Here is a 25,289-nt window from a genome sequence, read left to right as displayed (position 1 = left end):
TCTACGTATATATGTATTGATTTTGGCAAACTGCTAATCTTTGATCTATTTATGTAGGCTTCTCCAAAAGGCAGAGGCTTATGTCGTCTAATTTATATAAAACATTAGTCTTTGGGAAATTGTTCTTGAGAAGAGTTTTGAGAAATTTCCTCATCAAGTTGTTTGATTATCTTATTCATGTAATACAACTTGGAAGAGATGTGCACGCCACTGATGGATGAGCCCATCTTATGTACCTATTCTATAGGCCGCAGTTGTGACATCTATCCAACTACACATGTGTTTTCTACGCGTGTGACAAAATCAAGTCGGTCCGTTAGATGGCATATAGAAAATTTCGAAATCAGGTAACTAATACCTCCGCAAATCTTGCTACTTCACTGCCACAAAATAAACCCGGAACATGTTCATGTATTTTAGTTCACCACTGTATAATCTCGGCAGAACTGTACAGATGGTGTATGGGGTAGAAGAGCTTAAGGTATGTCCTTGCTCTTCCTCTATCGACGTGATTGGTAATGATCTACTGAAAATCCCCTAAACTGGAGGCCATCTATAAGGTTTTAAAGCTTAAGCCAAGGTAATGACTGACATTTTCACCCATCAAATATTGCAAGGGACAGGCAAAATTCTCCAGGCTAAGCTCATGATCAGAGCAAGCAAAGCTGCTCCTCCCACCCAACGTAGGCAGATAAAAAATTGGCGTATTGTGACAATTTCTTATATATTGCTAGACCATGATCAGCCCAACATTTTATATAACAAACTTAGTCCATTGTAATAAACTGACTATGTGAAAAAAAAGAGTAATCTGTGGAAAAAATAAGATGCGCGACAGTCCCACAGATGAAGTCGACAGTGAACAGTTGAATAGTCCGAGCATGGTTTCTCCTTGAGAAGGAGTATTGAGTGCTATACCATAGGTTTGTTGTCTGCAGTCAAGATGTCTGGTCTCTCATACTACGAGGCAAACAAACAAACTGTCAGACTGCCCCCTAGGCCCTAAACAGGAACCTTGATTTTTGTTACGGTCTAGTGGTAAAATGGCTGTATTTTTTCCCACACAAACAAACTGTTGAGATTGTTGCCTGGCAGATCAGGCCACAACCCAGGATAACTCTGGCCTTTCGCCTTGTAGGCTGAACACAAACAAACAGAGACTGCTGAATGCTTCTAATTTTTTTTAAATTCTACGCATTTCTTCCAGCGCCATGAAACAGCAATCAATCGACATGGCGTTGGGCTTGAGATATCCGAATACGATCGACTAGCCAAATGGGGAAATTCAACATATTGACACGAACTTCAGCATTAACTAGCTTAACTAGCTTAAGTACGGAGTAGACTCCTTCCTTTTCAAGCTTGTCAAGGTCACATACATCATGCTTATTATTGACGTATATCTTAGCTCGATCTATTTTCTATCTCAACGTCACCTCTGAACAAACTACAAAATATGACAACCAGATCATTACCCCTGAACGGGGCCAACCAAACGATAAAAGACACCCCTAGGCGCAGAAATATCAATGGCTCAGTACAAGTTGAGACAATTGGCAATGGCCAAGCAAGCCCAGCCCCAGGCCCCAAAAAGCCGTATTCTTTCCTCCATCGCTGTAAGCATTTCGCAGATAAGCGCACGTGGACGATTCCACTAGCTCTCGTGCTGGCCATCCTCTCAATATACGCGCTCAACCCGACCGAGTCAAACCCAATCTCTCATTTCATATTCCTCTCCTACAAAGAGGAGTCCCTGAATGGCGACCCAAATGCCCCCACGCAGTATGGCAAGGGTCTGTGGGACATAGCATTCGTGTCATTCTACGTGATAGTGCTATCCTTCACGCGCGAATTCATCATGCAAGAAATCATCCGCCCCATAGCAGTCTCGGGTCTCAAGTCGCGAAGAAAGCAAGCCCGCTTCATGGAGCAGATGTACACTGCTATATACTTTGGAGTCGTTGGTCCCGCGGGGTTGTATGTCATGCGCCAGACGCCCGTTTGGTACTTCAATACCCGTGGCATGTACGAACTCTTCCCGCACAGGACCCATGCAGCCGAGTTCAAGTTCTACTATTTGTTCGAAGCGGCTTATTGGGCGCAGCAGGCTGTTGTTATGCTGCTGGGGATGGAGGAGCGGCGGAAGGACTTTAAGGAGCTTGTTATGCATCATATTGTGACATTGGCTCTTATTGCGCTCAGCTACCGCTTCCACTTTACCTATATGGGCATTGCTGTTTATATCACGCATGATATCAGTGATTTCTTCCTTGCGGTAAGTCGCCTGTCTCCCGTCTAAACCAGAAGAATTGGTTTCGACACAATCAACCCAAAATATTCAGGGCGCCTATTGACAATTTCCGCAGGTTTCAAAATCTCTCCATTACATTGCCCCGGACATAATGATCCCATTCTACGCAGCCTCGATCGGGGCCTGGGTATATCTTCGTCACGTGCTAAATCTTCGGATCCTTTATTCCCTTCTAACCGAGTTCCGAACCGTTGGGCCCTATGAGCTCAATTGGGAGACTCAACAGTACAAGTGCTGGATCTCAAACGTGATCACCTTCGCCCTGTTGGCTGTACTCCAGGCTCTCAATTTGTTCTGGCTGTACTGTCTGTTGCGTAGCGCTTTCAAGTTCCTCGCGACAGGTGAGAAGAAAGACGACCGCTCTGACCCGGAAGAGTCTGAAATTGAGCAAGATGAATTCAAGACTGTTGGGGGGATTGATGGCCACGCGACGTTGAATGGCAGTGCATCTCCCAGTGGCAAATCCCAGCATGCCACTAATGGTGTTGGTATCTCTGTTAGAGCTAATGAGGCTCACTAATGATGTTCATGTGGCTTCCTAGTCCCTCTTCCTCCTGTGTGCACGCACTTTGGAAAGCACCAGGTTGATCTTTTGCCTTACAGCACTTTGACTTCGTCGTTCAATGATTTTGAACAGAAATATTTGCTTAGTCCGTTTAATCCGTCGTGTTGTGTCTTCCATCATGGCGATTCAGTTTTATGTGTTGCTGTTCTCTGTTCGTGCGATTGCATGTATGATAGTATCCTACGATATATTTGGATATAATAATAATAATGTATACTTGACCGGGGTTTGATCAATGCCAGTCACATAGATAATCCATTCCGAGGGGTTGTCTGCAATTTGCAGGAATTATAAATGCAGTCAAGGCTATGATCACACCCCATCGCTCGCACCGTAGATCATGAGTCAGACACGTTAAAAATCTAACAAAGCTCAGAGCTATGTGCAAAGGTATGAGATCTACAAGGAGGCTTGAACTGCTTTGTATCACAGTATAATCAAGAGAAGCGCAGTCCCTGGCTGGGATCCCAGGTCCCCGGCTGAGGAGCACGAGTGGGCTGCCTCGGGGCCGGTCCAGCTCCTGTGCTAGGAGTAGCATTCGGAGGAGCACCGGCAGATCCGAATCGAATCCCCATTTCGGGGGCCCACATACCCGGCATACCCCCGGGCATGCTGGGCGTAGAAACTGGGGGCGGGGCTACGGGTGCGCGCACAGGTTGGGGTGCCGTGAGAGGGGGTTCTGTCTCAGCCGGTCGTAGGGGTGGGGACGACTGTGACGGCGCCTGGGCCGGCTGCGCAGTTGAGTAGGCGAAGGGGGAGTGATGGGTTCGAGCTGATTCCTGCGGCTGTTGACGCAGGTGTGGCTGAGAAATATGCAGTGAGGCCATCGCTGTAGCATTGGAGATATCTCTAGTTCGGGGAAATTCAGTGTCAGTGACAATATGTTAGTTTAGTGATTGATGATAACACATACGCTTCCAGCTGGCTTGCCTCCATCCGACGCTGGTGGACAAAGGCCTTTCCGTCATCACGGAATCGGCCTACAATCTTTGCAAGGTCATTGTAAAACTTTCGCCCGACGTCGAGGTTGGAAATGATCTCCTTATACTTCAGGTATCCATTTTCCAGATCTTGCAGTGCGGCTTCTCTTTCCTTTGTCGACGCATCACCCTTATGAGACCCAGTAAATGCCCTGTTAGCTTCTCGGACCTGATCCGAAAGATGATCTTGCTCTCTTCGCTCCTGGGCCAGCATCTCACGGTCCGAATCATACAGCTTCAGCTGCTCCTCGAACAAATCCTCGAACTGGCTCGCCTGGATGGTCTGCATGGGGAATTCCCGCTCCAATCGAGCTGTCTGCGTCAAAAGTGCCGGATCTAAATTCAATTCATTAGTAGATTTCAAGACCGATGAAAAAGAAAACACGTACGAATATCATCCGCGCGAGCTTTCTCCTTCAGCGCTTGAATTCGCCGCCTCCGCCGATTTTCCATTCGAGTGACCTCGCTTAAACAGCCGCGCAACCGGTTAGACTCGCGCTCAACCTCTGGCGGAATCACAACCCTCCGGCTACTTGGCACAAATGATTCCAAGTCCCGATTCGTGCCAGTGAGAACGACGAAGACAGAGTGTGAATCTCGCAGCTTGCGCTGAACGAGGTCATCACTGCCCTGGGCAGAGGTGAAATAGCCCTCAATTTCGGTCAAACTCTTGTAGAGCTTAGGCGCGGCGGATTCTGAGGTTGGGCGGGTCCAGCGATCGGTTCCATATTTATGACGAGCTGCCAGGTCTTCGGCCTTCTCTGCCGCTAGAAGCTCAACGCCTTCATTATACACAGCTAAATCATTGCCTTTGACTCTAGCGGTGTCCTCAATAGACCGGTGCAAACGATTCAGGCCATCTTGTTGGCGCATTTCCTCGGCATGCGACACAAGCGTTGGCGGGAGACCTAATGGTTTCTCGAGCGCTTGTAATGACCCTGGTAGATTGAGCGATGAAAGCAAGCTTTAAAGTTGGTGTTAGCAAATTTTTCCAGAAACTTTGGTATTTCCCACGAATACATACTCGCGCAACTTGTCAGTCATTGACTCTAGCTCTCCAATGAGAGTATCATTGACCAGTCGGTCTCGACGATCAGTATAAATACTGGCGGCAATGTGAACTGCGTATGGAACCAGCTTCGAGAACAGCGGTTGGCCCAAGGGCCCATTATCGCCGAGCATAGAGATCGCATCCGTCACCTGCGAGGGTGCTTTGGCAAGAACCATATTTGCGCGCTCAATAGTCCTGAGCTCAGACTTAGGCGGCACAGGGTTCAGATAGATCATATCATTATCCTTCTCAGCACGTTTCAGGTCTTCCGCGACACGAGCCTTCAATCCATTCAAGTCACCTAGGACAGTCCGATTGATCCATCGTTGCTCTTTCAATCCTTCGCCGACACATATCAAACAGTCACGCAGCCGAGCAACCTCTTCTCCATACTTGCGCTTCTCCAAGCAGTCAAGCGCTTGTCGAAACTGAGCAGCAGCAGCAAAGTGGTGATGCTTTGCACTCATGTGATGGATCCAGTCCGTGCTGATCGCATTAGACTTGACAGCCAAGTCGCCTGCATCGCCGTAGAAGTCAGACACCTTGGCGGCCAGTTTTGCAATAGATACGTCTTTCAGTCCATCTTTCACAGCTTTTTGCCAGAAGCACTCTTGGCCCTGTGCGAGCAAAAGAAGTTCCAAACTATGCAGTGTCATTTCGTCCATATCCTCCGGCGGCGAGGTTCGAAGGTCTGGGATGATATCTGTTCGAAGATGACTCAACACTCCAGCGGCGGAGCAGAGGTAGTTGCACGCCTGCTTGAGTCCATCTGCAGTAGTCCGGTTGGTCGCATATGCAAGCTGGGAGTATAATGCGGCGAGATTGAATATGACATTCGCCAGTTCGAAGCGCAGGTTATTTTGTGAAACTAAAAGCCATATTTTATTCTTGTTAGTCTCGTAGGAACCATAGACGTGTGACCCTAACAAACCAACTCACCTGGTCGCGAAGCATTAAAGCCAAAAGCTGGATACCACGAAAAATCCACTCCGACCTATATAGCACGCCGATTGTCAGATTCCAATACCGAATAAAAAAAATCCAGGGCCTAGAAAGAAAGGCGCACATCAATTGGGAACTTTCCACCCAGCCATTTCAACTGAGCCGCATATGTGACAAGGCGACTGATACCGCTAAAATGAGGTTCTTGAACATTCACAGCCTCGGATCGTAGACGATCAATGATCATCAGATCCTCAGCGAACATATCCGGGCGCTGGTCATATTTAGACGAGATATACTGGGTGATTGCTTCGGAAAGTGAGACGCTATGGGAGCGCCGGAACGGGAGTTGGAGGATATTCCTGTAGGAATAAAACAGAAGGAAGAGTTAGTGACATTCCTTTCTTTTCGAAGCTGCTCGCCTACAGCTCGGGGGTACTCACGACGCCATTATCGCTCGAGGCGGGGTGTGGATGACTCCGTTTGTTTTGACGAGAAGTTCAACCCCACCGGGCAACGGGATGGATGACGTTCTATGGCCTGAGGCATCAATTGATTCCTTTGAGCAATTACAGTCTTCATGCGATACTAACCTTTCCCATTCGGCGCTTGTTAAAAGTTGTGAATTGACATCTTGTGCTCAGCTATTTTAATCCATGTGTCTGTTGATGTTGGATAATCGATGAAAGAGGCCCACGCCCATGACTCCTTGCTGAAAACAGCCCACGACGAAAGCGTCAGTATTCTTCCTCGTCGTTCAGTATTGGTCTACTTAGGTATACTTGAAGCTAACTCCTTTCCAGGACAAAAAGGATTGAAGAACATATTCCTGACCTTTTATCCCAGACACTATCCTGCTGTTTGTCTCTGAGGCCCGTCATTCATCGTATACATATTTACAATGACGACGCAAATGCCCCAATTCTTAACCATGTTGCAAATCCAACGTCTTCATCACAGATTTGCAGTCCCCTGCGCCCCGCTCACCCAGCCATCTATTCTGGAATCTGCAGTTAATGCGCCGGTGGATAAAAATCACTATGAGAATGATCGCGATGTGTTTCGGCTGGCAGCGATCCTGGCCGAGCGAATCATGAAGAACCACGCGTTTCAAGATGGGAACAAACGCACCGCGCTCCTGGCGGCTGATATGTTCTTGAAGGCCAATGGATACTACCTGAAGGAGATTCAGTTTGCAGAGGATTCGCATGTCCAGGGCCTCGCAGAGGCGCATGTTGCAGTGGTCACTAAAAAATGGACCGCTGAACAACTCTGTGACTACTATCGGTCTGTCGCGCTGCCACTAGCCTAGGTGACTCCTGAGATCAGACAGCATAGTCGCCTGTATTCAGGCCTAGGTAGTCGGCCGTATAAGCGGCCTCTGTACTTGGCGACACCAGACTTTAATAATAAACATGATGGACTTTCTATGGATAACGCTCCAAGGTCCTTCCTTGGTGTCCTTCTATATATCTTTTTAGATGTATTTTTATCATATTTGCTTGGATTTCTTTTCTTCTGAGTGTCATACCTAGAATAATAATCATTGGCTATAGAAGAGGCCCCTGGATAGGAAATAATGACACTCGTAGACAGAGTAGATACGTTGAATTACCACTCTGCGATGCACTATATGCGAAGGCAGGATAAGGCACAAACCGACGGGTACAGTTGGACTTTCTATGCATAAGCAAGGATAATTGATTAGGATCCCCGCCTGGTTTCTTGGTGTACAAAACTTCTTGTTCATATATTTTCAAGCCAACTGATTCAATGTACTATAAGAGGCTAATCACATATGCTCCAGTTGATCAAGGACGGGCTTTAGGTATTGTCCAGTAGCGCTGGATCGTTCGGCAAACTCGGCTATATATGCATTAGCGTTGAACTAACCAAAGCAGGATTTGAATTAATACCATCATCAGTCCCGTCTATCGCGATCTCATGCATCTTTCCACTCATAAAAATTATTGCAGGGCTTATATTAGATTCCGACTGGCGTGGAAATTGGGTCGGGATATGAAGACGAGGATAACTCGGTGGTTCTAGAATGAAACACATCCTTGGTTAACGTACTCCATATGATTCGCCTAAATATGCGAGAGCCTTACCGAGGCCGAAGTGCTGCGTGTCATGGAAAAATGACACTCTACACCGGTCTTGCGTCGCTGCTGTAGAGCTGGCATCACGAAAAGCTTCTCCAACGGGTGGTGGGATCAATACATAAGCTTGCCCGGGGTTCCCTAGAACCACGGGAACCTTCTTAGAGACCAATTTGCCTGTCCTATCTTGGGTGATGAAATCCGTGGTGATCTGATGGAAATGACGAGTCTGAGACCCTTGTGTGACAAAGTACCGGGAAAGGGGGCGAGCAGCATTGCGACACATGAGGAACTTGTCTATCATGTCTCTAAGGTTAGGCAGATAATATGCTAAAAACAAATTGGGTAGCGATGATAATACAATCCTACTTGGGATGGAGGTGGGGGATGGTCAACTTAGCTAGGGGCTGAACTGTGGTACGATCACTTCTCTCTCTGCTATTTCCGCTTAGGCCCAGGGCGGCTAATACGGCTACAACCTTCTCAGCCTCCTATAATATTCCCCATATACCTTTGAGGTAGTAAAATAAAGACCGGCCAGATCATAATCCCAAGATGTGAAACAAAAATTGGGCCCCTGTATCCAAACGGATATACGAGGTGCAGGGCTATCTAGGTGCTCCGACACAAGACTTATTAACCGATACGCTGTACCATTTGGGCTCGTTCTTGTGTTAATTTGGAATTATGGAGATCACTGCTTGCTTCCTGCAGATGCACCTTGGTTGACAGGCCTTCCCTAGCCTATAGATAGCCGCTACCCCCGCTTCAGTCGAGCTATCGTGTCGCCTTCCACCATCTATCCAATCTACTTAACCCTACTATTCTCTACTATATTCTGTCCTACGATCCAATCCAGCTCCAATTCTGTCCAACTCACGACATCGACCACACACACACTGCCATGTCTACAGGTCATCGTATGTTGCCCTGCTCAGTAACTTCCAAGGTTGAGAATGCATCTGACTGGCTATCTAATAGCGTATCGCAGCCTTCGAGTACCTGATAAAGTACCATTCGAGCTAAGACCCTCGCCAGGCAAAGGATGGGGTGCCTTCGCGACAAGACGCATTGCTCGAGGATCCCGAATTTTGAGCGAAAAACCAATCTTCATTATCAGGAGGCCACATACAGAAATCACGGATGATCATGTTACCATAGCCTTTAAAAAATTGTTGCCCAAGCAGAAAGCCCAGTTCTTACTCCTTCACGACAACGGGGCAAAACGTTTTACAAGTATGAATGAAGCCTTCGCTGAGAACTCGTTCAACATCGCAAATTCAGACCGCAACGAGCCTGAAGCTCACGGCCTATTCCCCCTCCACTCGCGCTTCAACCATTCTTGTATCCCTAACGCGAAGATTCCGAATGTCACTGGAGAGGTGATTTCAAGCTTCGCGACTAAGGACATCCACGCTGGCGAGGAAATCAATTTCTGTTATAATACGGATTTCGAATGCAGGACGAGATATGAGCGTCATCAAGCCCTAAGGTTTACCTGCCAGTGCATGGCGTGTCTACCTGGCACTTCCTTCCGGAGACTGAGTGACATCCGGCGACGCTTGATTCGAGGGCTCCAGTACCTTACCCGTGGCGTGGACTTGGATAGGAATGGGCAGAAACAAACTTCGCATCCTATTATTGTCGACTCTAAACTGAGGATGATGGCAGAAACTTTCAGCATACCTCTTTCGTCTAGGTGGATTTATGCCCTCCTGACAATCTTCTTTCTCGAAGAGGAGGGATTGCTAGATGATTTTATGGAGGCAAGGCTACGACCGAGCTTAACCAAAACGGTGCAATTTTTCAAGTCAGAAAGCAATCAAAGTATTGTTAGGAAAGCTATGCAACAGAATACCTGGCTAAAGAAATTGCAAGTGGGATTCAAACTATATGGCCGAGAAGATGCTGTCGACTATGAACTTACCCTAGCTCTACGACGATTGCGCTGATTTGTTTAATAGTTCTCCTCTCTTACAAAGCACCCCAAAGTTTGATAATCCATTCTGGTATTTGCTGAAAATGAGCTTTAAGCTCATCCATGTATGTAGGTAGATAATAAATACGAGAAAATATCTCGATGTTCACAACGCACAATGGCAAAGAAAATATTCAACAGATAGACCGTCATCCCACCCTAATATGATTGCCGCAACCCTATCAACGAGTGGTTTACTTCGGCAGCTCATCGATGCGCATTCGAATATATTCGAAAATGCTGAGTAGGATCATGTTGTTGACGCCGGTCCGGATAAGAATGATGGAAAGGCCTTTGTACATGCTGGATTTGGCGACAGCTTGCGAAGCCTCGCCAATTTCGCTGGATTTTCCTAACAGAACACTCTGTGCGCGAGTCTTGCGCGTATCGAGGGGATATGTCTATGAGTCACGTTAGTGCATGCTTGTCACAAAACAGAATGTCCGTCTGGTTACGTACGCAGAACCAGGGTACAGTGCTGCAAATGGCACCGGCAATCATAGGTGCCCCGAATGGGTTCTTGTCCTGACCCAATTCCTTGGCTGCCACTTGCTTCACGGTTTCGTAAACACTGAAGTATAGTCCTGAGCCCACAGTGTCACGCAATGCATGCAGGCGGAAACCGGTATAAAGGCCCCAGAATCCATGTCGCATGTATATCTGCTTGATAGCTTGAATGGTTCCCAAGCGGGGCTTGTGGCGCAAAGATTGGTCTCGGACTGCGTCCGGGGCAGCCATCGCGCGATTTGACACTAAAACAGAGGTCTGGACGACATTCTTTGCCAGCTCAAAGGGGCCTGTTCCAACATCAGCCCGTCTCCTTTCACTCTTTATGTGATTAATTTGAACATACAGGCAAGAGGCGATGCTACCAAGCCAGCGACAAAGCCTGCAGTGGTGAAAGTAAGTACGCCCGTCACAGTTGGGGTGCTTCCAGGCTGTTTATAGTGGTCCAAAGGGTTGGAACCAGTTACGCGCTCGACATTATCGGCGATTATGTCCTTGAAGGCATTGTACACGGTAAAGTTGACGACACGGACTACTGTGACACTCGCCAAGGGTGGAAGCGCGCCTATCTGACTGTCAGTTGATCCTTCAGCTACCAACTCAAGGATGCGAACTTACCAGCTACATATCCCCGAGGCCCTTCAGTGCGCCAGAGATAGCGAACACACTGCCATATGTTCTTGAAGTTATGTCTATCAAGCAAATTAGCATGCTAGTTCCATTTCCAAGGTCACGTAGAATACTTACGTCTGCATCCGAGTCTTAACGTTTTCTAAAGGAGTCTGCGGAACGAATTACCAGGAGTTAGCATAATTTACATACCATATTATAGCCATAAATGAATGATGAGAATTTCAGCAGAATAAAGCACTCACCACCGCCAGCGTCGCGCAAACTGTCGACGCCCCCGAAGCCACCTGGGTTTTGTACTTTTTGAGGAGTTTGTTGCGTGTGGCCTCATCCATATTCCAAGCTTTTCGGTTTGGCATACTGGCGGTTCTTGTGTGGTGATTTGATGAGGGTAATGGTGCATGTTCAGAACTGTTGTCACTAGTCATCCCTGGTTGTTCTCCATTGGCGGCTCAAAGGAATCACAATGGCAATATCTCTCCGGTCAGTGGAAGAACGCTGGATTCAGCACAGATTTGAGTAATTGCAGGCTGGGGAACCCGATGGAACGCAAAGCGGTCTCTCAGAGCTCGAGTAGACCGTTCAGCGTCCCACAATTGTCCATTAAACGGGCCCGACCAACCCAATTCTATCTTCAGTCTGTTGGAAAGTATCCCGGGAGGCTCTCGCAGTGTAGGTAGGTACGTTTAGATCCCTCTTTGCAGAGTATGAAAATAGATTCGATATTGGTGGCCGAAACAATGGCGGCCACACGGATTCGACCCCGCGTTCACGAATGGTATCCAGGAGGTGTGGTGCAGGATTGAGCAGGTCAAGTGATGCTCTTCGAATGTCCCCTGTTCCAGGCAGTTGGGATAGTTGTGCCCAAGATGTCTCGTCTATAGCAATGGGTTACTGGTAGCAATCGAGAGCTGTAGGGAGGCGACCATTAGTATCAATTTGTTTTCCCGTCTTTCTTGATTCCAGAACAAAACAGAATGCAAGTTTCTCATTTTTTCGAGGACAACTTACTGGCGATATTTCCATAGTATCTCCACTAGACAGAAGTTGAGCTAATGCTATGTGAAGAAGAGAAGAAAGAAGTTGAATAAAATGGCATGTGGGCCGAGCTTAACCTGAGTGCTTAAAGGGGTTTAGGGCCAAACAGAGTGACGTCGTCGTGAACAGCGGAGAGACCCATGGACATCTTCTTAGTGCTTACCCCCGGATTATTTTAAACACACATCATTGGAACCTTGGAAATGGCTCAATTGTTGAATTCTATGTAAAGCTATGGAGAGTCCCTGATCTCGTTCTATCGGGAAACTGATCACACTATCATCTTAGTCTTGGCACCGCCGTGGCACATCTACCGGTCGCAGTCTAGTCCTATCATCTATACATTTCATGCAGAGTGGAAGCATACTTTTCGAAGATCACAGAAGGTTAGACCACGGACCATGGTGATCTCTATATGGAGGACAGTACTCCGTGACGGAGTTGGGCCCCACGTAGGGATTGGGCTCATCACAAACCACCAATTAATCGCATCCATCACAACCGTGGAATGATTGTAAACCAGATTCCAGACTCAAATTCAACCACATTTCTGTGAGTGGGAGGGGCTGCAGATTATCGGTTTCCGTATTCCTGACCCTGTTCTCCGTACTCTGGAGTACGAGTGCGGAGTGAGGAATAGCTGTTTGTATATGGGGTATCTGCCCTCACGCCACTGCGCTGGACCACCTCGACATGGCTTGTGGAAATGATAACATAGTATCACATGATGCAATATGGCGCGTAGATCAGTTGAGGACATTCCATTGCCTCACTTGGTTTGGAAGCTAGGTTTATTGAAATATGGCTCATAGAACGATATCCATAGGTGAAAACATATCAAATTCTGCGATCGCATACATGATTGACGATGCTTCTCAGTGCTACTAAATCAACTGGATTAGGGATTGCTGAAGAGATGAATTGCACGGGTGATCACCTTGTGATTGTCTTGTACATCCCGGCCTCTTTTCACATGGGACTCAAGTTCCAATAAGGAGACAAAGTTTTTTTTTCCTTATATTTCAGAAATCCGTTCAGATGAAATATCTCAAATCGACATTCCCAACATTCTCAACATTGTCGTTGAAGTTATGAATAAATTATGCGATGTCCGCGGTTCCTCGGGACCTCGGCCTATCCCCGCAATCCCATATTGAGGTCCCCACATCCCCCGGGCCGCTGATTGTATTTATAGGTAGGGCCTCACTTCTCAAGTCGAACCTAAACTAAACACGCTTATATTTATCTCAACCGATAATTCATATACACACCATGGGAAAGAAGCAAGGAACCCCCGCTTACGTCCTAGGCGTGGGCATGACTAAGTTCATCAAGCCACGCGGCAAGGTCGACTACCATGAGCTTGGCTATGAGGCTGGTATCAAAGCTATGCTCGACGCCAAAATCAACTATGACGATGTTGATCAGGGTGTTGCATGCTACGTCTACGGTGACAGCACCTGTGGCCAGCGTGTCTTCTACCAGTTTGGCCATACCAGCATCCCTATCTACAATGTGAACAACAATTGTTCGACCGGTTCGACTGGCCTCGCCATGGCTCGCACTATGGTGTCCCACGGTGCTGCAGACTGTGTGCTGGTCGTCGGCTTTGAAAAGATGAATCCCGGTAGCTTGCAAACCATGTACAACGATCGCGAGAACCCAACTGGACTGTTTGGAACGATGATGGCCGAAACGCGGGGTGTGACAAACGCGCCCGGTGCCGCACAGATGTTTGGAAATGCGGGTAGAGAATATAAGGAGAAGTATGCAACAACTCGAGGCAATATCAGCCCATGGCATGAAGAGTTACAATGCTAACCTCCGGGAAACAGATACGGTGCTAAGAACGAGGACTTCGCCGAGATCGCCCGCATTAACCACGAGCACTCCAAACGCAACCCTTACTCTCAGTTCCAAGACGAGTACACTCTCGAGCAGATCATGAAGGCACCCATGATCCACGAGCCTCTGACCAAGCTACAGTGCTGCCCTACCTCGGATGGCGGTGCCGCCGCTGTTATTGTTTCGCAGGACTTCCTCGATGCGCGTCCCCACCTGAAGGAACATGCCATTCTCATCGCCGGCCAGTGCCTCGCCACCGATACCGACACAGTCTACAGCAAGAGCGCCATTGACCTGATGGGATTCGGTATGACGCGCCAGGCATGCCGCACTGCCGCCGCCGAGGCCGGCGTGAATGTCAAGGATATCAAAGTCTGCGAGCTGCACGATTGCTTCTCGGCAAATGAGATGATTACTATCGATGCGCTGGAGCTGTGTGAGACTGGTCAGGCCCATGAGATGGTCCGCCGTGGCGATATCACGTATGGCGGAAAGATGGTTATCAACCCATCTGGTGGTCTCATCTCCAAGGGTCACCCGCTTGGTGCTACGGGTATTGCCCAATGCGCTGAGCTGGTCTGGCACCTGCGTGGCTGGGCGAACAACCGTCTGGTTGCCGGTACTTCCGCGGCACTGCAGCACAACCTCGGTCTGGGTGGTGCCGTTGTCGTGACCGTCTACAAGCGTACTGATGGCAAGGTCGCCGCCGCTGTGCCTTCGGACGTTGTTGGCAAGATCAATGGTTTGGGCTACAATCCGGCTGTGGAGGCCAAGGGCTTCACTGCCGAGCAGGCCAAGTCCGTCGTGAGCAAGGCGCACGCCCCTAAATATGCCCTGTCAGATACCCAAGAGCGGGTCCTTGCCAGATTCTAGAGGCAAAGTAAATAATATTTGACTCGAACTATTTGTACATAACTCTACCCTACATAACTCTATCGATCAGACTTGAAATGACAAGATTTACAATTTGTTTCTCAAAATGCAGCCTTCTATATCCCAATCTATATGTTCAAAATGTTCAAGATCCATGCTATAAACAAGTTTCGCAAACCGCAAAATAAATCATGAATCATAAATGCCTCTCTTCCCAATCCTCAGGGAGCTTGTAGTCCTTCGGTATAGAATACTGCCCTTTACAGCTCCCCGGACCCCGACAGTTCAAATCGCACTTGCCATACAACCGACAATAGCACTCAGAAGCACTAGGACAAGAATCGCGATTCAACTGGTCAAGCTCAATAGCCCCGCGATCACCATAGTTCGCAAAAAGAATATGCCAAAGGTATGAAACAATCCGACCAGCCACACGGTCGTCACCAGGCGCAGCCCTAGATCCGGCCTGCTCATTCCGCGCAACCCCATCATCGCTCCCATCAAGCAGCCACTGCCGAAGCGCAATATACTCATCCCGGCCATGCTGCCAGATTCGGTCGCGGGAAACAACGAACTGCGCACAACACTGCGCGCGCACGGCATCATTCCGGCCAAGATGAAGATGGAAAGCATTCCGGATTTCATCAACACGTGCTTCACTATCTCCGCCAAAAATATGGCCGATCGCCTTCGGCAGTGCTATATCCGATGCCGCACGCGGACTCCACGGCGACACGGCCTTCGACAATCTCATCTCGAGACTGCCCTGCGCCGGGACAGAAGAAGGGCATGTGCCTGCGCTCCAGTCGCAGCGCAGGTTACTATATCCGGCTGGTTGCAGCGCGGCGTGGACGTTCAGGCTGCGCAAGAGCGCGGCGTTGTCGTAATCCGGGATGTCGTTGTGCCAAGCCCAGCGGCTGCCATGCACAAAAACGGCGCCGGCGGAGGGTATGTCCGCGTAGTTGTCGATTAGGAAGGTTAAATAGGCCATCGCTTCATGGCCGCGGTTTGCGGGGACTTGAAGCAATTTGGAAGTTTTGTCCGCTGGCGCGTCCACTTGGTACAGGCATACATGGTACTGTTTGCGGAGGGGTTCTAGCCAGGATGGGTCGCCATCGGTGGAGACATGTGAGACGATTAGAGCTGGTTTGGTTGTTTCTGCCAGGCCGGGGCAGATGCCGCGGGCCTCTGGGATGATGGATGAGGTTGTTTTGTAGCGGATTTTAGTCCAGGCGAAGAGTTTGTCTTTAGTTGATTGCGGGCGGTTTAGATATAAGATGAAAAAGAGAATGCAGAAGAAGAAAATTAGTTGGATAAATGATCTTTGTACTTTTCGGCCCATTTTGTATATATATGCATGCAATTATGTGTCTGCTTTCTTTTTTGCCTTCGCTGATATTTCAGATATTTCGGCAAATCCGGGAATGTCGATGCCTTAGGTGTGAATATCGCCCCTATTTGTAGGATCTGCATGCCCCTTTGCTCCACGTAGATGAGGATGTGGATGAGCGTGGATTTTTGTAATTCCGGTGCCCTTGCCCTATTCCTATTATGTATGGTCTTCATTTCTAATGGCATTAATGGTGTTAATGACATTTAATGGGTGTTTCTATTTCGATTGTAGCATCAGCCTGCAGTGACATCAATATAAACAAACACTCTATCTGAAAGTGGCTCACTCACAACTAATTGGACTTGGGATGGATTGGACATTCTTTAGCGTATGCATGTACCTGTAATGTACAGGGTCTATTCTGCAGCGTATAGCCCAGTCTTTGATATGCTCTGCGGAGGCCGCCAGCAAAAGTCGTCCTAACATTATATACTATTTAAACAAGAAAAGGTGACACCAGATGCATCGATGCCTAGCTTTTTAGCCTTCCACTGGCTATTTAGCTAGCTTCTGTTTACTTGTAGAGAATCAAAAAAAACGTCATCTCTCCTCTGCTTCTTGTCACTTTTCGAAATGACTCAGGCTGACAGACGGCTGTATACAGCCATATATATGATATCAAATCTAAACCCGAAGGGACTGAAGCTCCAGGTGGTTATATCTGCGACTTGGCTTCAGACATTTTGACACAGGCTTATAACCTTTAGGTCAATATGAAATAATTAAGAGGTCTTAGTCTTAAAGTCAGTCGTATTCATGCCACCTTACTTAACAATCAATCTTGGTATTTATTTGGTTCTCTTTCCATTTCTCTTCCCAATCTATCACAACTTCCTATTTTCCTACCAATCGCTCGCATTTGACAATTACAAGGTTCTCTCCACGATTTTTCACATTCTGACTACCTACCTCATAAGGACTGGGACTTCCAAGCTTTTTCTTCCAAGTTTACAACTTCCCTTACTATTCCTCTTGCCATTTTCTTGTCACCTCATGCAAGCCATTTACCTTCATCTTAATATTCTCTCGGACTTCCGGTTTACCTTAGCCGAGCGTTATATGTTGAAACACGTCCTACCAAGCTTCGGCCACAATCTGCAGCCAGTAAATGTGGCTATAATACCTGGATTTGACACATTCTAATGCACACTACAGCATTTACATTTCGAGATCACAAAAAAAACTCAAATATGACCACTCGTTTAGACATTTTGGACAAGCTACGCGACGCTATTGGCCGAGACACTATTCGGGTACAAACATGGGCATTTCTACAGGTATGTGATCTTTCCTGCCTTGAGCAAATTGTCCGCGATTGCAAGGTCAATCCTCCAGCCTTCGTCCCGATCGATGCAAATTCTAACCAAAGCCTTGAACCCAGAAGGCCGTCATATCTACCCTCTATCTTTAATCACCTTGTCAGACACTAGATCTTCAAATCAACCCGATATCTAGAGCCTTCTCCCTGGAGCCTGTATCTTTTACGAATGATCACCTATCACAGTGGAGGGCTGGCAGGTTCACTGATTGTGACGGTCCCCCCAGTGCTTTTGATGGACCCTGGAATGTGATCAGTTTCAGTCCTGGTGTCTGTACTATGTGGAGAAAGGGGGACTTTAATTTTAATCCGGTCGAAGTATCAGATATCGAACTTGCTATGCGTTTCTATTGGCACTAAAAGCAGTTGCATAATCATCAGGGGCAGATTATGCTGATGTCAATGCTTGTCCGCCCGAGGTGACCTACAAACCTCTCGGGCAACGCCCTTGCCTGTCTTGACTTTCCGGGCCGTATTACATCTACCGGTCATCTTGTCGGCAGTGAAACCGATTTCTAGATGAACATGGCAGACTCCTTGTCACAACCACTTCCTACCTGGGGACTTCTAGAGATACATTGGTTTTTGAGCCGCATCAAGGCTCTCTCTGGCGTAACAAATGCCAATCTGGAGGCTGGCTGTGATGCAACTAGTTTCTAGACATCCAACGGATATACGTTGGTAGATAGGGAGAGCACCGGAGTAGCAGACCAATCTAAGGTGACAGAGAAGGTGGATAAGAGCGAAAGAATAAAAATCTAGTATATCACATACTACTCCAGCTCTCAATGATGTATCTCTGAATGTAATGAGCCCCTTGTATATGTAGGAACTCATTCGTCTGAGTCCCCTATGCAGTACATCCTCCTGTATAGCCCTTACGAGAGTGTTTTCAATGTGGCAGTCTCAGTCTACAGCTTCCCTATAGGAACCGCAGGAACCGTAACACCCCACTCTAGTCGGGGGGAAGCGTTGTGTCAATAGTGACATTGCTCATGGACTCTTTTACCTACAGGATACCAAATTCTTTTCAAGACTTGAGTGTCCTGGCGCTCTGTGGTAGTGCATGGCGACCATTGGGGACTCCAGTCCTAATGGCTTTTGAGATTCACCGCTCGGGTCTCCCTAGCACTATGGAATAATACATGCTTCAGATGTTATATCAACCTTATGGGAGTTTCTATAGATTTATAGTGAGTTAGTCATTTATATAGAAGCAGAATATATATAGATGGTTGAAGATGATATTACAGGCATGACGATTACGAATACACTTCAATGTATTTTTTATTGTATTTATGAGCTAATTGTTTTAAGTATCGTGACTATCTCCGCTCTCATTTCGTGGTTCTTTACTTCGGCTAACACAGGGCCAGCTTTCCCGTCCAGTTGAGCATATGGAATAACTTCAGCATTGAATTGCTCACTTCATCACTATCACAGGTTGAAAAAACATATCCTATAATTGGAGGTACGCAAGTATTGTAGCCTATTTTAATTCTTACTTCAATATATACCTGAAACTAGGGCTACAGTTCTGTCTATGTTTATATGTTTTCCGCATCCGCACCCTGAAATATATATCTCAAGTTTCAAACCCATTGTGCGAGACGGATAAGATTCAAAGTCAAAATAAACTGTGAAGTATGATATGTTTTACGGGGCCTACATTGGACTTCTGAGCTATCAAATTGGAATTAAAGCCAGAGGTGTTGGCATCAAAAGCCCACGGAAACTATAGTGGGCACGTGACTCGATGACATAATCCGCGCTACTGGCCCCATCGAATAAAATTTTGCGATCCGCTTTCTCTTTTCCTTTCTTCTTCACTTCAAAACATATACACGGTCCCCAACACACTCTTGTCGATGGAATAATCTCACTCTATCTACATATTTTAGTTTAGGGACCCAGACCGAAGAATGCTCGTTCTAATCCCGCCCCCTGACATGCAGCCTGAGGGGAACGGGTTCGCTTTTGAGCCAACATACCCAATTCATGTATTGATATAAATCTTGCGATTTGGTCTTGCAGAGTTTGATACTTTTGGACGCTGTGTTTACTCGCAGGGGCAGCTTAGGCTGGCACTGAACTCTTGATGCTTGGGCTTCAACCCTGCGAGGCACTCGAATCCTTGCAACTGGCATGGCCATTTCCTTCAGACAGGGATGATCATATTCGCGTCTTTTATCCACTAACCATACCCCTATGCAGCTCGATAGATGTAAACAACCTTGGCATCTTCGAAGTCTTGTCCATCATATCTTGATGTTCGAGGTCAAAAAGATGCCAAAACTAAGCCCTCACAGTTGGATACGTCCTCCTGGAGACTCCCTCGTGTTACGTCCGCTCCCTCTATGGGGCTGTGCGTGTCAAAGTAGGGAGATACATTCCTCGTAAACAGAAATGAACTGTGAATTGTTTATCTCATCAGTGACTTGCAACAAACAAGCATCGCCTCATGATGTCTGAGAGAATACAAAGAATGCTCTACCAAATGTGGAATGCTGTAGATCTGCATCTTCCATCAGTCCATGCCAGGGACTGGCAGCAACCCTTGATCGAGAACTTGCTTCTCCATCCCTGTGGATAATTCGTTCCCGCACTTTGAGTAGTTGCATGACTGAAATTCTGAAAAGAAAGCTCGTGAAACCTAGACAGGTCCTCAGGATGTATTGGACAAGCCAGCATGAAAACTGCTGAGTGCGGAGGTGAAACTGTACATGTGGGTTGATAGAGAGGGTCAGGCAGTACGTTTGGGACACAGTCCTTGCAATTCCAACGTTTCAACATTCAATGCGGCACGATTCATCATGTAGCGTGGCCCACATAGCCCTGGTCGATTTGTCTCACTTTTGTTCACTGATTTAGTGGCATTGATGAATATCCCTTGATTGATCTCACGCAAATCATTAGCTCAAACGGATATACATACTGCGAGAGAGGAGGCGTTCACGCCAATACCAGTATGTCGGCGAACGACTTGAATCTTTCTCTGTCAAACCAGCCTTTGGGTATGGCCAAGGGCTCATAAAATAGAGGAGAAAATACTATTGTTGTTTATTCCAGAAAAGGGTCCGAATACCACGCGAAGACGTGCGGTAGCTGATCACAACAAGGCTCTTCACCCTGGCCTCCCTGGCCTCCTCCCATTCTTTCCATACTATGAGCGAAGGGGCTGTATATAAATTCGACGTAACTCCCACAGAGCCAGGGGCTCTGTCTCTTCCAGCGCCCTGTTCACCCCAGTCACTCATTTCCCCTAAACTATTGCCACCTACACTCATTTGAAGACAGCCATTTGGACATACATTGCTTCCCCTGATCCGGATCCATAATCTGCTTGACATATACCACCATTCACAATGGCCCGTTTCAGTCTCTCGTTCATCGCCATTTTCCTTGTCCTCGCGGTCTTCACCATCTCCATGCCCACCAAGCGTGATCAACAAACTCCCACTCAGATGCTTGGCCTTGATGGTACTGTTGGTAAATTGATGGTTAGTCACCTGTGCCAAAGTTATCATAAACAGTATCATATTAACCAATGAACCCAGCATGCCACTAGTTTGATGGATGGCCTTGACAAGAATGGCAGTAGCGAAGAGGAGAAACAGAAGGCCCATGACGCCGCTGAATCTAACCAGAAGAAGCAGGAGGCCAAGGTTGCTGCGAAACTCGCCGAGAAGGCTGGGGCTGTTGATCAGCCTCCTGTTCCTGCCACCTCTACCAAAAAGCTTTCCTCTGGTGATTTCATGACCCCAACTGCCACCCCTACCCCTAAGCCCACATCTCAGGCCAACGCCTTGGGCAATATTCCCATCATTGGTGGTCTTCTCGGTGGTGCTGGAGGCGGTCTCTAGTTCACCAAGGATCGAGCCCCAACATATGAAACTGGATGTGAAGGTATTGGAATCTGTGAAGAACAAAATCCTCTTTTGATGGACGCTGTTTGGTTCATATTTATTTGTGGTGTCTACGTTTGCTTCAAGGGAAATGGTCAATGATGTGCTTGTTAGGTTTCACGATTAATTTGATATGATTAGTTCCATCGTCCGTTCATTATGTCCTGTTCACAACCTGCGTTTGGTAAAATTGTATCCGGTCATGTGCTCTTGTAAAAAAAAAAAACAATGCTTTCCATCCCTAGGCCGTGGTCGTATCATGAGCTCTGGTTACGGCTTGCCTGTTGTTGGCCTTCATGAAGTCCAGTGTAGTAACCTGCATAGTACCATGACATCATAAGGTTTTTCAACGATTCATCTTGGACTAGAAGCATATGTCAGTAACCTGAAAGGATGTGTGTCCCGAACGTGGAGCATACCATTTGCCATGATTGGGTGAGGCATCGGCATAGCAGCCGTGGAAACTCCAGAACTGCCATCAGTCACAGGCTGAGAAGGCTATATATCGTCAGCAACTCATTTGATGAGGGCATAAATAAAATGGGAATATACCTGAGGGGCAGACTCGGAAGTTTGCTCATCAATGATCATTGAGACATCCTCATTATTAGATTGAACGGTACCATCCTCTGTAGGTTTGATGCCTTCACTATCATCGTGATGTACAGCTGGAGTAATGACAGCGTCTTCCGCTTCTTTCAAGACATCTTCAACATTTTCACCCTTCGCATGAATGCTCCAATAATGCTGCCGTCAGGTTAGATATTGGTCACGTGAATTGGAGATTTGGTGACCGACCTGGTATTCTTCAACAGCGTCGTCCCAGGACTGAACTAGGGCAGAATCATCCCACACCTCTGCATGTGTCAAGGACACTTTTTTTTATTCTTCCCCATGATGTTGGCCCATTTATGGTTGTAGATTAGGTTGTATGGAGCAGTAAGTAAACATCTTGGCGGAGATTGTGGTAATCGGTCGAGACGGCTCACCGCCTTCCAAGCAAATCAGAGAAGAAAAAAAGTTTCCCGCAAATGATTGAGCAACATACAGTCTCCAATTCGACACAACAAAACGTCAAAATGGCCCCTGAAAAGAGAGTTTCGAAGCGCAAGGGTATGTAAAATGCTGATGACCGGTGGAAATTATTTTCATTTCACTAACACTACCGACTACAGCTGCGCCTGTCGCCGCCGATTCTCCCGCCAAAAAAACCAAGAAGGTCGAGGCTAAGCCCGCCGAGGCAACTAAGGAGGCTGCTCCTAAGTCTATCTTGAAGAAGAACGAGAAGGCTACTAAGGCCAAGGCAGAGAAGACTGTTGCGCCAGCCAAGACCGATGTCGAGCCCACTCGTCAGGTCAAGCCTCGCAAGCGTGCTGCCGACTTCCTTACCGACGAGGAGACTGAAGAAACTGTTGCGCCTGTGAAGGCCGACAAGAAGACCGAGAAGAAGGCTGAGAAGAAGCCTACCGCTAAAAAATCCAAGAAGGAGGAGGCTGAGGCCGCCCCCGCTCCCACTCCCAAGAAGGCTGCCGCGAAGAAGGCTGCCCCTAAGACCAAGAAGCCCGAGCCCGTCGTCGAGTCCGAAGAGGAAGTCGCTGAGGAAGATCTCTCCCCCGCTAATGAAAGCGAGGCTGAGAACGACGGTGATGATGACCAAACCGAGGCTCTCATTAAGGGCTTCGAGAGCAGTGGCGACGAGGATGAGTCTGATGGCGAGGGTTACAAAGAGGGTGAACCTATCCCCAAGGCCCCAGACACCAAGAAGGCTGAGCGCAAGCTCGCCAAGCAGCTGCGCAAGGACGGCCCTCCTGAGGAGCCCGGAACTGTCTACATTGGGTGAGTTTCGACTGTAATGTCTGACCAGATTGAAACATCTAACATCCTATTCCCAGACGTATCCCCCACGGTTTCTACGAGCACCAGATGAAGGCCTACTTCTCCCAATTCGGCGATATCACCAAACTCCGTATCTCGCGCAACCGTCTTACCGGCCGCTCCAAGCACTACGCCTTCATTGAATTCTCATCCACTACCGTCGCCAAGATCGTCGCCGACACAATGGACAACTACCTCATGTACGGCCACATCGTCAAGTGCAAGTATGTCCCGAAAGAGCAGCTGCACCCTGAGATCTGGAAGGGCGCCAACCGCCGCTTCAAGGTCACACCATGGAACCGCATCGAGAAGAAGCGTCTTGCGAGAGGCAAGACCCGTGAGCAGTGGTCGAAGAGCATTGAGTCCGAGCAGAAGAAGAGAGAGGCCAAGCTTAACAAGCTCAAGGCTCTGGGTTACGAGCTTGATCTTCCCCAGCTGAAGAGCGTTGATGATGTTCCCATTCAGGAGGCTCCTAAGGCCGTCGAGGCGGCCGAGGCCACTGAGACCACTGATGAGCCGGCCAAGGCCATCGAGGCCCCTGCCCCTGTTGAGGCCCCTGCTCCTATTGAGACTTCTGCTCCTACTGATGATACCCCCAAGAAGGCCAAGAATGGCAAGAAGACAGAGACATCCAAGGCGGCTCCTACTGAGTCACCGGCTGCCAAGTCGCCTGCCACCAAGGCGAAGGGAAAGGCCACTAAGAAGGCCACCAAGACCAAGTCCAAGGCGTAAACGGGATCATGTAAAAATTGTTTGTAATTTCATTCATCAAGCCTTTTGTCAAATGCATTGTGTGTTTTCTTTTCTTTATCAGTGAATCTCCTTCAGTACTGTAAAGCGTAAACCGGCATAAATCAATCAGCAGAAAAAGGTGAAGGGTGAAAAGACCATGGTCATGGCTGATAGCGATCCCTCAGATTAATATGTCCTGTTCCTCCCGAGGTCCCCTCTCCGATATTCTCTATCCGTCTGTTTGTTTGCAAATATCTTTTATAGCAACGAAAAAAGTCCCATCATTCTCCCCGGCATTTTTACTCAATACTTTACTTCAAGATATATTATTGCTCTCTGGAACATCGCGAGCCCTAAGCCGATGCCATATACGCTAGTCCTAACTAAGCTTAGTCACGTCACCTGACTAGCGCGAAAAAAATAAAAGCGTCGCCCCGAACATTCCGTTTCCTCTTCTTCTCTCAACTCCTCGCTCAAAGAATCGCATTCAAAGCTCACACACAAAGGGGAGCCTCGCTCCCTTTTCCAATATTGCTTTGGGAGAAAGTCCCCGGACACCCTGCGCTTTGGGTAACCAAAGTACCAAGCCAGGCACTGCGGAAACGCGCCGCCATAGAAGCAATTCGATAGCGGCTTACGCCCTATTCCCTCACGGTATCCCGTACCACCCGACGGTTACATTTCACGATGTCTCTGGAAACAATGGGGTGTGTGTTGGGCATTGGAGAGGGGAAGGATTGGTGGTAAAACACCTTTTCTTGTATTGGGTTGCCTTTCGTCAAGTTCGGATAGTCATGCGATTGCCTCCCGTTTGCTTCTTCGGAAGTCGATGGAGGTAACTCAATGGGGCTCATTCTTGAGGCGAGGAGTTCCTTTGTCTTTTTCTCAAGAGTCTGTAGCTTATGGCAAAGCGGTGATGAGATGCTGTCTCGTCGCAGAAGCCCTGTCACAGGGGCCGGACTCGTAATATCTTGCCTATAGGCTCCATTTTTATTGTTCGCGTGATGATATACCAATCATAGAGTCAAGCACAGAGACCCCAAGGGGTTGTTGACGATAAACGATTTAAAATTATCTGATGAACATTCTAAATAGCTAGCTTTTCAAGTCGAGCGGCTTTCAAATATCAATGCAATTGAACTGAATGATTAAAATGCAATATTCATGAGTAAATCGTAGCATTTCACTTCGTATAATACAACCGGTCTCCATGCAATATGTTGTAGCCAAGCTCATGTTTTCGC

At 47.6% G+C, this 25,289-nt stretch overlaps 12 protein-coding genes across 12 annotated transcripts; 6 read left to right on the top strand and 6 right to left on the bottom strand.

The window, feature by feature from the left end:
• Nucleotides 1-1,456: 1,456 nt before the first annotated feature.
• Nucleotides 1,457-2,831, top strand: N7479_003302 (TRAM1-like protein; the record flags this gene model as incomplete). Its single annotated transcript, XM_057250999.1, has 2 exons — nucleotides 1,457-2,275; nucleotides 2,367-2,831. 2 exons carry the CDS (start codon nucleotides 1,457-1,459, stop codon nucleotides 2,829-2,831), a joined length of 1,284 nt encoding a protein of 427 aa, XP_057110324.1.
• A 482-nt stretch (nucleotides 2,832-3,313) lies between these two features.
• On the bottom strand, nucleotides 3,314-6,300 carry N7479_003301 (putative pH signal transduction protein PalA; the record flags this gene model as incomplete). The annotated part of the gene is made up of 7 exons (XM_057250998.1): nucleotides 3,314-3,725; nucleotides 3,790-4,192; nucleotides 4,246-4,820; nucleotides 4,881-5,775; nucleotides 5,847-5,901; nucleotides 5,974-6,211; nucleotides 6,293-6,300. 7 exons carry the CDS (start codon nucleotides 6,298-6,300, stop codon nucleotides 3,314-3,316), a joined length of 2,586 nt encoding a protein of 861 aa, XP_057110323.1.
• Nucleotides 6,301-6,750: 450 nt separating this feature from the next.
• On the top strand, nucleotides 6,751-7,161 carry N7479_003300 (uncharacterized protein; the record flags this gene model as incomplete). Its single annotated transcript, XM_057250997.1, has 1 exon — nucleotides 6,751-7,161. The coding sequence occupies one exon, from the start codon at nucleotides 6,751-6,753 to the stop codon at nucleotides 7,159-7,161; it is 411 nt and encodes a 136-aa protein (XP_057110322.1).
• Nucleotides 7,162-7,641: 480 nt separating this feature from the next.
• On the bottom strand, nucleotides 7,642-8,255 carry N7479_003299 (uncharacterized protein; the record flags this gene model as incomplete). Its single annotated transcript, XM_057250996.1, has 2 exons — nucleotides 7,642-7,737; nucleotides 7,926-8,255. 2 exons carry the CDS (start codon nucleotides 8,253-8,255, stop codon nucleotides 7,642-7,644), a joined length of 426 nt encoding a protein of 141 aa, XP_057110321.1.
• Nucleotides 8,256-8,855: 600 nt separating this feature from the next.
• N7479_003298 (SET domain-containing protein) lies at nucleotides 8,856-9,903 on the top strand (the record flags this gene model as incomplete). The annotated part of the gene is made up of 2 exons (XM_057250995.1): nucleotides 8,856-8,871; nucleotides 8,933-9,903. 2 exons carry the CDS (start codon nucleotides 8,856-8,858, stop codon nucleotides 9,901-9,903), a joined length of 987 nt encoding a protein of 328 aa, XP_057110320.1.
• A 220-nt stretch (nucleotides 9,904-10,123) lies between these two features.
• N7479_003297 (putative mitochondrial carrier protein) lies at nucleotides 10,124-11,494 on the bottom strand (the record flags this gene model as incomplete). The annotated part of the gene is made up of 6 exons (XM_057250994.1): nucleotides 10,124-10,330; nucleotides 10,389-10,726; nucleotides 10,783-11,001; nucleotides 11,055-11,128; nucleotides 11,184-11,218; nucleotides 11,312-11,494. 6 exons carry the CDS (start codon nucleotides 11,492-11,494, stop codon nucleotides 10,124-10,126), a joined length of 1,056 nt encoding a protein of 351 aa, XP_057110319.1.
• A 1,882-nt stretch (nucleotides 11,495-13,376) lies between these two features.
• N7479_003296 (putative sterol carrier protein) lies at nucleotides 13,377-14,822 on the top strand (the record flags this gene model as incomplete). The annotated part of the gene is made up of 2 exons (XM_057250993.1): nucleotides 13,377-13,870; nucleotides 13,940-14,822. 2 exons carry the CDS (start codon nucleotides 13,377-13,379, stop codon nucleotides 14,820-14,822), a joined length of 1,377 nt encoding a protein of 458 aa, XP_057110318.1.
• Nucleotides 14,823-15,018: 196 nt separating this feature from the next.
• On the bottom strand, nucleotides 15,019-16,164 carry N7479_003295 (DUF3431 domain-containing protein; the record flags this gene model as incomplete). The annotated part of the gene is made up of 1 exon (XM_057250992.1): nucleotides 15,019-16,164. One exon carries the CDS (start codon nucleotides 16,162-16,164, stop codon nucleotides 15,019-15,021), a length of 1,146 nt encoding a protein of 381 aa, XP_057110317.1.
• A 4,734-nt stretch (nucleotides 16,165-20,898) lies between these two features.
• On the top strand, nucleotides 20,899-21,396 carry N7479_003294 (uncharacterized protein; the record flags this gene model as incomplete). The annotated part of the gene is made up of 2 exons (XM_057250991.1): nucleotides 20,899-21,033; nucleotides 21,091-21,396. 2 exons carry the CDS (start codon nucleotides 20,899-20,901, stop codon nucleotides 21,394-21,396), a joined length of 441 nt encoding a protein of 146 aa, XP_057110316.1.
• A 299-nt stretch (nucleotides 21,397-21,695) lies between these two features.
• Nucleotides 21,696-22,311, bottom strand: N7479_003293 (uncharacterized protein; the record flags this gene model as incomplete). Its single annotated transcript, XM_057250990.1, has 4 exons — nucleotides 21,696-21,802; nucleotides 21,858-21,936; nucleotides 21,991-22,185; nucleotides 22,237-22,311. Coding segments are annotated over 4 exons (456 nt in total), but the record flags the coding sequence as incomplete, so codon positions are not given.
• Nucleotides 22,312-22,517: 206 nt separating this feature from the next.
• On the top strand, nucleotides 22,518-24,045 carry N7479_003292 (uncharacterized protein; the record flags this gene model as incomplete). Its single annotated transcript, XM_057250989.1, has 3 exons — nucleotides 22,518-22,551; nucleotides 22,614-23,274; nucleotides 23,331-24,045. The coding sequence occupies 3 exons, from the start codon at nucleotides 22,518-22,520 to the stop codon at nucleotides 24,043-24,045; spliced, it is 1,410 nt and encodes a 469-aa protein (XP_057110314.1).
• Nucleotides 24,046-24,539: 494 nt separating this feature from the next.
• On the bottom strand, nucleotides 24,540-24,899 carry N7479_003291 (uncharacterized protein; the record flags this gene model as incomplete). The annotated part of the gene is given in 2 exon segments (XM_057250988.1): nucleotides 24,540-24,686; nucleotides 24,699-24,899. 2 exon segments carry the CDS (start codon nucleotides 24,897-24,899, stop codon nucleotides 24,540-24,542), a joined length of 348 nt encoding a protein of 115 aa, XP_057110313.1.
• Between the last annotated feature and the right edge of the window lie 390 nt (nucleotides 24,900-25,289).

This window comes from Penicillium vulpinum, assembly GCF_028829585.1.
Source record: "Penicillium vulpinum strain IBT 29486 chromosome Unknown utg000002l_segment0_segment0, whole genome shotgun sequence".
NCBI lineage: Eukaryota > Fungi > Ascomycota > Eurotiomycetes > Eurotiales > Aspergillaceae > Penicillium > Penicillium vulpinum.
The sequence above is the reverse complement of the archived record's forward strand: the minus strand, read 5'-3'. Positions and strand labels throughout refer to the sequence as shown.